The 13,219-nt window shown below is 37.9% G+C and overlaps 1 protein-coding gene, 1 long non-coding RNA gene and 1 pseudogene across 2 annotated transcripts; 1 reads left to right on the forward strand and 2 right to left on the reverse strand.

The window, feature by feature from the left end:
* Window positions 1–249: 249 nt before the first annotated feature.
* On the reverse strand, window positions 250–1,033 carry LOC132633825 (uncharacterized). Its single transcript, XR_009579851.1, has 2 exons — window positions 910–1,033; window positions 250–478 (listed from the first exon to the last, which is right to left on the reverse strand). It is a non-coding gene; the product is annotated as an uncharacterized LOC132633825 (long non-coding RNA).
* A 5,992-nt stretch (window positions 1,034–7,025) lies between these two features.
* On the reverse strand, window positions 7,026–8,709 carry LOC132630602 (receptor-like protein 19; annotated as a pseudogene).
* Window positions 8,710–11,704: 2,995 nt separating this feature from the next.
* On the forward strand, window positions 11,705–12,605 carry LOC132630603 (uncharacterized). The gene is made up of 2 exons (XM_060346174.1): window positions 11,705–11,978; window positions 12,241–12,605. The coding sequence occupies exons 1-2, from the start codon at window positions 11,705–11,707 to the stop codon at window positions 12,603–12,605; spliced, it is 639 nt and encodes a 212-aa protein (XP_060202157.1).
* The last annotated feature ends 614 nt before the right edge of the window (window positions 12,606–13,219 follow it).

Here is a 13,219-nt window from a genome sequence, read left to right on the forward strand (position 1 = left end):
AAGTACTTCAGTTAAAGCTCTACAGAATCCGGTTCAACGTTATCAAAGTAACCGAGCTCCTATAGCAGACAATAGATAGCTGTAGCTTGACCATAATCAACTAGTCTATGTTCTATACAGACCAACTCCAAAGGGAAGCTTAATCACTAAACATCACATTGGATATACAAGTTAGGTTAAAACAATAAACTTTTCTGGAACATTAGATCTATTAATGAAAAAATTGGAGTAGCAAAAGAATGCCAAAGCTATCAAAATGAACTCCGATAAAAAGTCCAAAATGTATCATCAACAGAAAGTGAATAACAAACACAAGTTTTTCATCAATAACTGACAAATTTTAAGGACAAAATAAGTTCCAAAACCCTAGAACAAAAGCAATAAAACGCCACGAACAAGTAGAAAAATATGACTACTTAGATCTCTGTCTCATCTTTCTGCGCTTCCTCTTCAACCTTCTCATTCTCTTCTTCTTCCACTGTAAAAATATTATCCACACAATATTAATTTATCATTCGATCCAAAACAAGGGAATTTTTCAAAAATATATATATATATCCCAACATAAAAATATTACACCACGTACCCTAATATACATAATGTATCAACCTTGTATAATAGCGTATAAAAGGTGTTTATGCACAAATATAGTCTAAACCGATTAACAAACTCAGAATATGGGCTACGTGGTATAAATATTTTTTCCCAGTAAGCATAAAGCGTAATTTTTCCATAAATTATAAAGATTGAATTATCAGTTGTGCTTCTTATCAAAGAAGTTTTAATTAATGTGACGAAAATAAAGATTGAATTATCAGTTGTGCTTCTTATCAAAGAAGTTTTAATTAATGTGACGAAAATAGCAGCAATAATGGATGATTTAACTTTTAATGTTGTGAAAAATCGTACCTTAGCTCTCATTGTGACAGAGAGAGTGAATGTTTGCTGCTACCCTTAGGAAAACCCTAAACCTAATGGGGTTTTAATACTAAGGTGAGGGCATGATTGGGCTTTCAGAAAATAATAGATATTCACAGGGCCCTCCTCCAAAATGCATTTTTTTCATTTTTTTGCACGGATTGCCCTTCTTTTAGGGTGGTCTTTAAATTTTGCCCCTCATATTTATGTTATTTAAGTTTTGCCCTTCGCTTGGACACCTGAGGTTCTGGGTTCGAACCCCCACTCAGGCATAAAATAAAAAAATAATTTCGCAAGGCAGGACTGGGGGGAGTGTATGCCGGATCCGGCATACAATCCTTAAGGAAAAACTAAAATTATGCTGGAGGGGGCAGACTTTGCCTTGAGACATATATATATATATATATATTTTTACTTTTCAAGGCAAACTTTTAATTATGCCTTAAGGAAAAGTTTCGCCTTATGGGGCATACTTTTAGTTATGCCTTAACTAAAAGTGTGCCCATAAAATATAACTAAAAGTATGCCCCATAAGGCGGAACTTTTCCTTAAGGCATAACTAAAAGTTTGCCTTAAGGAAAAGTTCTGCCTTATGAGGCATACTTTTGGTTATGCCTTAATTAAAAGTCTGCCCCATAAGGCATAGTTCCTTAAGGAAAAGTTTTGCCCCATAAGGCATAACTAAACTATGCCTTGAGGAAAAGTTATGCCCCCTCCGGCATAACTTTAGTTTTTCCTTAAGGACTTTATGCCGGATCCGGCATACAATCCTTAAAGAAAAACTAAAGTTATGCCGGAGGGGGCAAACTTTGCCTTGAGACATATATTTTTATTTTTTTTACTTTTCAAGACAAACTTTTAATTATGCCTTAAGGAAAAGTTCCGCCTTATGGGGAATACTTTTAGTTATGCCTTAACTAAAAGTGTGCCCCATAAAATATAACTAAAAGTATGCCCCATAAGGCGGAACTTTTCCTTAAGGCATAACTAAAATTTCTGCCTTATGAGGCATACTTTTGGTTATGCCTTAATTAAAAGTCTGCCCATAAGGCATAGTTCCTTAAAGAAAAGTTTTGCCCCATAAGGCATAGTAGAGGAAAAGTTATGCCCCCTCCGGCATAACTTTAGTTTTTCCTTAAGGACTTTATGCCGGATCCGGCATACACTCCCTCCAGCCCTGCCTTGCGAAATTATTTTTTTATTTTATGCCTGAGCGGGGGTTCGAACCCAGAACCTCAGGTATCCAAGCTAAGGGCAAAACTTAAAGACCACAAATATGAGGGACAAAATTTAAAGACCGCAAATATGAGGGGCAAAATTTAAAGACCACCCCAAAAGAAGGGCAATTCCATTGCCCCATTTTTTTTTGCGCGGATTGTCCTTTATTTCGGGTGCTCTTTAATTTTTGTCCTTCAAATCAGTGGTCTTTAAGTTTTGGGAAAGGTGGAAAAAAAAAAACTTTAAGTACTTTATTTTTAAGTTTAATGACAAAAACAAGCCAAAAATAGTAAGTTAGAGTTATGCTTATAAGCCATAAGTTATAAGACCATCTAAACAAGCTCTAAGTGGTCATTTGGTAGGTAGCCAAAATTATCTCGGGATTATAATCCCGGGACTAATTTATCCCACTTCTTGGGATTATTTTTGTTACACCTCTCATTTTTATACATTGAGTTTTGCTGAATGCTAATTGTCCTAGCCTTGGGAAGTAGGATAAATTTTTCAAGGTCATGGGGATAGATATGTCCATCTTGGGTATATAATGGAGAAAAACCATGTTTAGTAAGCCTCGGGAAGGTTTAAGACTCGTCGGATCATCGGAGTTAAGTTTCGGTGGAAGTTTGGTAAAATGTCACATTATGGCGCACTTTGCGGCGCAACATGCGAGCAGCAAAGCGCGCTTTGCGGCCACGCAGTTGCGCAGCAAAGTGTGACAGTGAAATTTGGTGATGTTGCGAGGTCTGCGACACAACATGCAGCTCGCAAAGCACGCTCTGCATCTGGCAAAGCTTGCAGAATGTTGTGTCGGTCCAGAATTTTCTGGACCACTATAAATAGACCAAATTCGATCCTAACTCATTATTTTACCATTTTTGGACATAGAAACCTCTAGAATTCTCTCCACTCTCCATCCACAAGAAACCAAGAGAAATCCATGATCAACTACATTAAATCCATGAAATCAAGTGTATGAAACCTAATAAAAGTTCATCTACACCAAGCAATCCCAAAGGAAGTGAGCTAGAGTTTTCGTGCAAGAAGAGGATTCCCACTCAATGCTTATTCATCCATTATCTAAGGTGAGTTTTAAGATCATTCTTGGTTGTTTAAGGTGTTGAAAGTTAAAAACACATGGATTGTAGAAAAATATAGAAAATGGGTCATGAATGTGTGAATAGTGACATTATTGGGTAAAGGTTTGGATTGAATTATGAATATTGGTATGTTGTGGTTGTAAGTATGTTGTGAATGACATTTAGAACGTGGGATAAGTATTATATGTGAGAAAATGCAATGATGAACTATGACCATGATTATGGAGAAATTGGAGTGAAATTGTGAAATGTGGGCAATATAGGTGAATGATGATTGTTGCCTATTATATTGTGAATGTTATTATGAATGCTTGGGAGTTGATATAGAATATGGGGAAAGTTGTATAAACAAAGGAAATGCTGCCTAATTTTCATTAGCTTTTGTAAGCGCGTTCTTGTAATCGATTAACTAATGTTGATGCGAATCCTCTTGAAGGTAGAAACGCGAGCATCAAAGGAGAATGATCAAGCGATAAAACTGCTAAACGAAAAAGGTATGTAAGGCTGGCCCCTTCTTTCTATGGCATGACTCCTATGACACGAATCTCCTAGACTTCCATAATCTTCCTAAACAAAGGAACTACGAGTCGATGAATGTAATGAGCTATATATGTATGAGGTAAAGGAAAGAGATACGACGAGCAAGATAAGGATGATGATGAGTTAAGTATAAAGAATCCTAAAGTAAAGTAAGAGGTCCATGAAGCTAATAATTCTAAGTATGGTTTCATTGATGCTTTTCTTTGTGTACACTCACCTTAAATTGTTAGTTCCTTCAAGGTGAGAGATGACGTTGATGATTACTCCATAATATGATCGGGGGTTCACGACCTTATGTCACCTCGACATAACCATAGTTGCCTTCAAGGCCTAATGTATGTTTTGATGATAAATGTATAGTGATGTTAAGTCATGATATATCTATGAGATATACGATAATATAAGTTTATGATATACGTATGCAAGGTATGAAAATGTTAAGTTTATGAATGATTATGTGACGATACGATTCCACAGTGCCTAAATGGGATGGTTATCCGGACGTGGGTTAACGATGATGATGATGATGCGATGATATATGTGCTTTGATGATACATGTACTATGATTATATAAATATACGATATATGTATGAAATGTATCCACCTATAAAACTCACGCATGTTACATTTTCCTCCTATGGCTTATGATTCTCCATTATGTTCATTTCATTCATGTCTTACATACTCAGTACAATGTTCATACTAATGTCCGTTTTTTTTTGACGTTGTGTTCATGCCCACAGGTAGACAGGGAGGTGATCCAGACTCGTAGAAGCTGTTAGCTGACTTGAAAGCACTCCATTGTTCCAGAGGTGCTATTTGGTTCATTCTTTTGTGTAGATATATGTATATGTATTTTGGGCACGACGGGGTCTTGTCCCGTCCATATGTCTAGTACTCTAGTAGAGGCTCGTAGATACACATGTGTGGGTTATATGGTCTCACGATGTTACTACTATATATATATATTATCATTTTGATGGCCGAAAGGCTTATGTATATAAAAATATTTATGTTCTCAATGAAAAATGATTTTCTTATGGTATGAGTATGATAAGTAAGGGAATGAGTGGTGCTCGGTGGTTAGCCCCGGGTACCTGTCACGGCTCCTAGTCGGGTCGTGACAATTTTATTCCATCTGAGAGATGGGATAAAATAATCCTAGGATAAGTGGGATAAGGTGGTATATCCCACCCTTAGGATAAGGCTTCATTTTGTACCGTGTTTGGTAGGAGGTATAAATTTATCCCAGGATAAATTTATACCTCCTACCAAACACGGTACAAAAAATTAGTGTTGGGATATCCCAGCCTATAACATGCACCAAACGACCCCAGTGCACCAATAGCTAGTTTTAGTTTTGTTAATTAAAATATCAGCATTTGCAATTTATTTAAAATAAAACGACAACTTAAATAGAACCGCAAACACGCTCGATCTTCCATTTTTAAGACCTTGTCTTGCAACTTGTTTGGACGGTTGTTACACGAAATTTCATAATTTATCATATAACATCATATTTTACTCCATTGTATTGTTTTACTGAATTAACGTTTTGATAAATAGTATCAATTTTTCACCTTTACATAAGGCCACATATAAATAATTTGAAGAATAAAATTACTATACATAAATAAAAGTAAGATACAGAATAAAGTTATTTTATAAGAAAATAGAATAAACGATAAAATATGATTATTAAATGATGAGCAAAGTCAAAATGATGGGAAAAAACAAGGAAATGACAAGACCACACCAAATCGATATTATATAAAATGAGACTTTTTGTCATTACATAAAAATGATCTTAATGATACAATATAATAAAATTAAATAAAAATCAAAACAAACATTATATCTAAAATAACAATACTATACAAATACAACAAGTAACAACCATCCAAACAGGTTGTTAAACTATTATTTTCTCTTTTGCCCTTCATAAAATCTACTCTATATGTTTTGCCCTGAATCATTGAAATAATGGAGGAAAGACTGCAGTCTTGGGCGATAAAAGAAGTGGATCTGCAGAAATTTGAGTGTGTATTGCCTCTGTTGCAGAGATGCACTATTGTTTATGACTAATTGCTAACCCATTGACTTCTTTCAAAATCTTCTATTGCTTAGTGGGCTGAGATTTTTTCCAATAAAAACAACTTGCAATAATAAAAACCAAATTAGAAAAAGGTTAGTCCTTTTGGTGATTCTTGAAGAATAACAGGCCAAATTGTATGATTGAAATTGATTATTGTGAAACAACAGGCCAAAGTTTCGCTGCATTGATACTACAGATTACTTAGCCATTAGGTCTTTCCTGAATATCAGTATGCACTGTCCACTTATATAATAGGTTTTGCTCCCTCACATTCCAAGGTTTCCAAAAGTCTATTTCACTAAACTTTAAAGCTAAACTAGATTAGATCGACTTAATATTTTAAAATTAAAATTAAAATATTCAAAAACTATACGTTAATACAATGGAAAAAATACTGCAAGTTACTTTTAGCTATTAAAATTTAGATATTCAAAAACTTAGATATTAAAAACAATATAAATTGCAATTCTTCTCATGTTAATATGATAGAAAAATATATTTTAAAATATTGGTCATAGTTTACATAGTTTGAATCTCGAAAAGCGGAAATTGCCAAAAATAAACTGGGACAAAAGGAGTAATTGCTTTGATGACTCAAAATTTTCATAAAATACTCTTTAATCCACTGTGCAATGCTAGATATCTGATGATGTACACAGTTGTTTACCAAAGTTGTGATAGTGTTCTCTCCGTGTGATGGTGCTAATATAAATTCGATACCATATTCAGTTGGTTCTAGGATACATTGTCAGAGTTGATGAATGTAGTTTCCATAAACAAAATTGGGTATAAAATACTAGTAGGAAGTATTAGTTTCTCGTAAACGTGACAATGTTGAAGAGAATCGAAGAGTGACTATGAATCTCAGAGAAGGAAGTTCTTAAAGTTCCCTGTATTTTCTTGTATCAAAATGAATAGGAAAGACTCAAAAATATATGGATAGCATTCAAGAGAGAATTGGAACCTGACTCTTTTATTTATCAGTAAACACATAGGATGTATGTAGTAAGGGAAACATTGGTACTTAAACCCTAAATAAAACGCCACTTCCAGGGTTTATGCATATTGATCTTGGCTTTGTTATTTTGCAGTTTATTTACAACAAAAAAAATCCAAGCAAGGCCATAGCGGGAACTCATAATTTATTGGTTTGAGGATCACATTGTTGAAAACCGAAGCAAGCATTTCTCCATGTGCTTGTCAAACCATTTCTTCACTGGATCGTAAAACCACAGAAGTGCAATAGTGTTTGCTGCCCCTACTATGTATCCCACAGTCACAAAAATGAACTTCCAATCACCACAAGAGTCTGCTGAAGGAGTTGGTGGCAGTGGCAACTCAGAGTCATTGCATTTGCAATCTTCAAGTGGGAACCCGCATAGGCCTCTATTTCCTTCAAAGAAATCTGCTGAGAATGTTTGGAATTGATTAGTCGATGGGATTTTGCCGAACAAATTGTTGAACGATAAGTTCAAAGCTGCTATGAACATGAGACTTGCAAGCTCTGCGGGGATTTCTCCCGATAGCTGGTTCCGGGACAGGTCAAGTGATTCAAGCATTTTTAGCTTCCCAATTGATTTTGGAATTGGTCCCTCAAGGGCATTGTGTGACAGGTTCAGAACATAAAGCGAGCTGAGATTCCCTAGAATATCTAGGACCACTCCGTGAAATCTATTTGAAGAGAAATCAATAGATGTGTAGACTCTGAGAATTTTCACAAGCTTCATCTCCATCCTTTTGATGGTTATTGTCACTGCGTTCTGATAATATAGGTTTACTCTGTAGAACTTAATCGGATCTGATTGTTTCCTGGCTCCATGTAATCATCTGCAACCATCATTCCTTTCCAATTCAGAAAGCATTCTGCACTCAATTCACAAGTAAATTTGTTGGAGGCTATATCTATGATTTGGAGATTTTGTCAGCTATGACTGGTTGGATCACACTGAAAATTTCCATAAAATCCATTTGAGTGTTGTACTAGGACTCAAAGACTGGGTGAGTTCTTCAACACGAAGGGGAAACTATCAACAAGTCTGTTATTTCCGACATTCAGGACTTCTAACAACTTACAGTTAACCAGCGACTTTGGCATCCTCCCTTGTAACTTATTCTCACTCAGGTCTAAAGTTTGTAAAGCACAATCAATTGGAAATGAATCTGGTATAACATCATGAGACTATTGTACCCTAGATTCAGAACTCCAAGATTTGTACTATATTCCAGTAGACACGGTGGTATTGTGCTACTCAAGGCATTGTTTGAGAAATCAAGAATTTGAAGGTAGCTGGCATTGCATATGTATTCAGGTATCCTTCCAGTGAGCCTATTTTTTGCAAATGAGAAGAAAGCACCAAGAGAAATGTTAATATTTAGTGGGATGCAGTTGTTGAAATTATTGCTCGAGCTATCCAAATATGGGATGGACCAAAAAGGTTGAATTGGTAGTTCACCCTTTAGCTCGTTGGAATGCAAGTCAAGGATTACAAGAGCGTTCGGAACATTGTAAGGTTGTTCCAGGTGCTCCAGTTGATTGTTGGAAAGATTCAGGTAACGGAGAGTTCCATCACCAATTTCCCAAATCCAATTTGGTATTGCCCCATGAAATTGGTTGTCTGAAAGGTCTATAACTGTCAACCTGGACTGACTTTTAAGATCAAGAAACTTTTGCAACCGGCAAGAAGCTAGTCCCAATTCGAACCATTTTTTGAAATCATCGAGTGAGATACGCCATATCGTAGTTGTCACTGCTTGAGTTACTTTTAGCAGCTTTGAGAACAGGTTCTCCTCTTTCTTTGGCTTCATTCTTTCCAGATCTTCAATGGATGCATCATCCTCCATCTCTATAAAATCATGCATCCTTGCCTTCCACTATCCATAGCGCTTTCTATTTAATGTTGGTAGTCTTGTGATATAATGTCCTTCCTCTAGGTTTGGTGAACTATCCATGAGAAAGATCCTTTCTAGGTGTTAACCTTTTAGAAAGAACTTGCTCCGATACCAATTGATAGAATGTAAGGGTTCACACTTTAATAGTTCACAACCTAAGAGTTCACTGGAATAGTCTAAGGGACCTGGTCCCTAAACTGTTTTCACTGATAGTTGCAAGAAGTAAATTGTTACACCTCAAAAATATTTCCGTCGTTTGCATCGTGAGTAGACTAATGTAAGCTCTGAGAGGTCATGGAACCCTTATAAGGTTAATGAATACTCTTAAAAAGTGTTAAGAAAGCATCTAAAGGTTCTGGGATCAAGCAAATCGAAAAAAATAAGTTTGTCGAAAATTTGGAAAAATTTGGCAGAAATTTTGGGTCAAAGTTATAGAAGTATATCTCCTAGTAAATCAAGAGTTTTGAGGTGGAACAAAAGCCTAAATTGAATTTCATTAAGTCTAGTTTCCAAGGCAACAAACCGCTCGTCGATATGACATCAGAGTAGAGAGTTATGGACGTTACAAGTTAGGCCAGCGGAGCAGAGGCGAACCCAGCTACAATGCGCGAAAGTACAGTGCTGCGCGAACATTCTAGGTCGGTGGAACCAACCTTGGCAAGTATAAAAGGACCCTTTTGGTCATTTTTTTCGTCATTTTTTGAATTCTAGACCATTCCACAACATACATACATGTTCCTACAGGTCCATATGCAAATTTGGTCATAAAGTGTTAAAGTTAGCCATCAACGAGGCTCAGGAAGTGTATAGGATTTTGTAGCTCTTGTTCTAAACATCAAATCTTGATGGGACGAAGGAATCTATTGAAGATAAATAATATTTCAAGCTCTTTCAACATTGATTGAGGTAAGGATACTCTCTATTTTTGATATTATGAATGGTATTATGGAGATTTAGTTGTTAAGGCTTCGTAAAGGCTAGTGATTGGTTGAGACATTAGGAAAACATCATGTGGGATGTTTTATGGAGTATTTTGGTATTGATGATGATGTTGTTGATATTAGTGTTGCTATTGTTGTTGTTTTATTAGTATTGTGATTTCGGGCTAGGGATATAAACAGGGGAGATGCTGCCCGAATTTCGGCAGGTTCTAAAAAGGGTTTAATTTGAAGGCTTAAGATAAGCATGTGACGATAAGCCTACCAATAGTATGAATTCTCTTGAATGTAGATCTACGAGCTTGGGATGATAAGCGTTAAGTAGTAGGAGACCAAAAAGGTATGTTAAGGCTAATTTCTTTCTTTCTAAAGGCATGATTCTTTTCTTATGAATCCACACATGTTTTCCATAATATCCTTATTCCCCAAAAGCTAGAAGTATATGATTCTCAAAGTTCTTATGATGCTAAAATAGATGTTTTGTATGATGATAATAATGATGATGATGATGATTCCATTCTTAGAGATTCCAAAGCTTATGATTTTGATGCTATTATTAGATCATTGAGTTTATTTCATGATTTTCTTGATTTTATTCATTGTTGTTGATCTCACCTTATGATAATTGATCCTTCAAGGTGAGATATAGTGATGATGATTGTTTCCATAATATAAATCAGAAGTTACCGACCTTACGTCACTCTGATAAGATTGTAACTTTTAATTGGGCTCTCATGCATTCTAGTTATATTATATATGTATATATGATATGAGAAAAGATAACGACGTTATATACGCGTATATTATATGTATATGGGTATGGGAAAAGGGTGACGGCGATATACGCATAACCACCTGATCAGTGTGTATACTATGATATCGTCCCGGACGCGGGATGCCCGGACGTGGGATATATGGTTATATAATGATGATATTATATATTTATGGATCAAGCTGCACGTTCCGCAGCACTATTATGTTATATGTTTATGGTCGTAGTTATTGATAATTATACAGCGATGTGTCATTATCTTATGATATATACCTTTATAGATTATGATACCCATGAGCTGTTTTTGTAGTCCACCTAGAAAAAATTATGAAATATACGTTTAGAGGTGCTCGGTGGTTAGCTCCGGGTGCCCGTCAAAGCCTTCTGGTTGGGTCGTGACAAAAGTGGTATCAGAACAATTCGTCCTAGGGTGTGTCTACGAGTCGTGTCCGGTAGAGTCCTATTTATAGGTATGAAGCGCGCCACACTTTTAAACAGGAGGCTGTAGGGCATTTAGGAATGATTGACCTTTATTTCTCCTCTTAGATCGTGCGATAGCGTTAAGTTATCAGGATTTCCTTTTTCCTAATCGTGTGTTATGATTTCAGGGATGCCTATGAAGAGAAAAGCAACAGCGGCCCAGAAGGGCAAGACAATGGCTGGAGGGAGGACTGAGCGTGAACTGCTGGCAGACATAGAGGAGGGTGAGTCCAATAATGAGGTTCCATCTCAGACCTCTCCTACTCTACCCATTTCAGAGGAGCATGAAGGGGTCTTAGCTCCAGCTCCAATACCCCCAGTTCCTCTACCAGATGGCACGGGCCAGGAGATGAGACAGGCCATCCTTTTGCTGACCTAGTTAGTTGTTGTTCAGGCTCAGCGATAGGGTGTAGGTCATGGTGACAGAGCGGTTAGTGCTAGGGCCCGTGATTTTATTAGTCTGAACCCTTCAGAACTCTATGGGTCAAAATTGGATGAAGACCTACAGAGTTTCATAGATGAGATGTTGTGGACGTTGCGGATAACACATGCTTCTGATACTGAGTCAGTAGAACTGGCTTCCTATAGATTGCGAGATGTGGTCGTCTATTGGTACAACACTTGGATGACTTTGAGAGGAGTAAATACACCTTCCCCGATATGGCAAGAGTTCGCGAATGCCTTCCTTCGACATTATTTGCCGCCCGAGGTTCGACGGGCCAGAGCCGATACGTTTTTGAATCTTAGGCAAGGGAATATGAGTGCTCGAGAATACATTCTTCGCTTTAATTCCTTAGCAGGGTATGCTCCAGCTATGGTAGCTGATATGGGGGACCGCGTACACCGGTTCGTGAGTGGTTTGGGGCCACATTTGATTAAGGAGTGTTTAATGGCCTCACTCCAGGAAGGAATGGATATCACTCGTATTCAGGCGCATGCTCAGAATTTAGAGGAACAGCAGCAGCCGCAAAAGGGTGAACGTGATTCTGATAGAAGGTATAGTAAGAGGGCCAGATCTTTTGGTACTGCTAGTGAGTTCAGAAAGGGTCAAAGACAGTAGTATTCCAGGCATTCAGACCAATCAGTGGCCAGTGCACCTCCCCGATTTGCAGACAAGAGATTTGATCGCCCTATTTATTTTGGACCGGGCCAGAGCTCCAGGATTTCGGGTTCCCAGTATAGGGGTGATTCCAGCCAGGCGAGACCATCTTCACCGCGATGTACTATGCGGAAAGTTGCATGCAGGACAGTGTCGCTTGGGTTTAAACATTTTTTATACTTGTGGGTGGCCAGGCCACATTATGAGAGATTGTCCTTTAAGAGTAGGTGGAGGTGTGGCTCAACCGACAGGGTCTGCAGTTGGTTCTTCATCATCTGTGTGCCCTCCTAGGCAGACCTCTCAGACTCCAGCAGGCCGTGACAGAGGCAGAGGGGGAGCATCCCGCTTGAGCAGTCCTCAGAACCGTATTTACGCGTTGACTGGTCGACAGAACTTGGAGTCTTCACCCGATATTGTTACAGGTACATTGTCTGTATTTTCTCATGATGTGTGTGCATTGCTTGATCCAGATTCTACATTATTATATGTTACTCTTTATATTGTTGGTTGGATTGGGGCGAAACTTGAGTCAATTAAACCTTTCAAAGTGTTTCATTAATGAGATGTCAGTATGATTAGATGGGGGTTATAACTTTTTCTCGAAGCGAGAAATGGCAGGGATAAGTATATGTTACACCTCTCATTTCCGTCGTAGGAGAATCTATGATTTCCTAATCGGGTATGCCTTTGGAATAGAGACTCGAGCCCGAGTTTTGGAGGTAGAAAGTGTTTTTCCCCATGTACAAGGGTACCAGCTGGTATTCCTGGCAATTTGCAGGATTAGAAGTTGAGCGAATCGAATCGACGAGATCTGAGCTGAATTTGAGAAAATCTGCAGACACCAGTCATCGTCAATGGGTCGTCGACATGGTCGACGGAATGCCGTTGTGCGGGGTCGATAGGGTTCCGCAGCGTTGAATCTGCAGGCATAGGTCGACGGAGCAAGTCGACGGACTGTTGACACGTCGACGGGTCGTCGACCCGCTCGTCGAACCGTACCGCTGGGGACTTTTTATTTCCAACTATAAATATATGACCCACGACTTTATTTCTCATTCTCATCCATTCCAAATCAGAGAAACCCTAGTATTTCCTCTCCCAACAGTTTCCGTCATTATTAGTGGAGAATTGGTACGATCCGAGCCCCGTGAACCCGTGCTTGTCTAAAAGAAG

Source organism: Lycium barbarum, chromosome 3 (assembly GCF_019175385.1).
Source record: "Lycium barbarum isolate Lr01 chromosome 3, ASM1917538v2, whole genome shotgun sequence".
NCBI lineage: Eukaryota > Viridiplantae > Streptophyta > Magnoliopsida > Solanales > Solanaceae > Lycium > Lycium barbarum.

Coding starts and splice junctions, on each gene's coding strand:
- LOC132630603 (XM_060346174.1), top strand. CDS start 11,705: ATGAGTGCTCGAGAATACATTCTTCGCTTTAATTCCTTAGCAGGGTAT. Junction 11,979..12,240: donor CAGATCTTTTGGTACTGCTA/GTGAGTTCAGAA, acceptor GTGGGTGGCCAG/GCCACATTATGAGAGATTGT.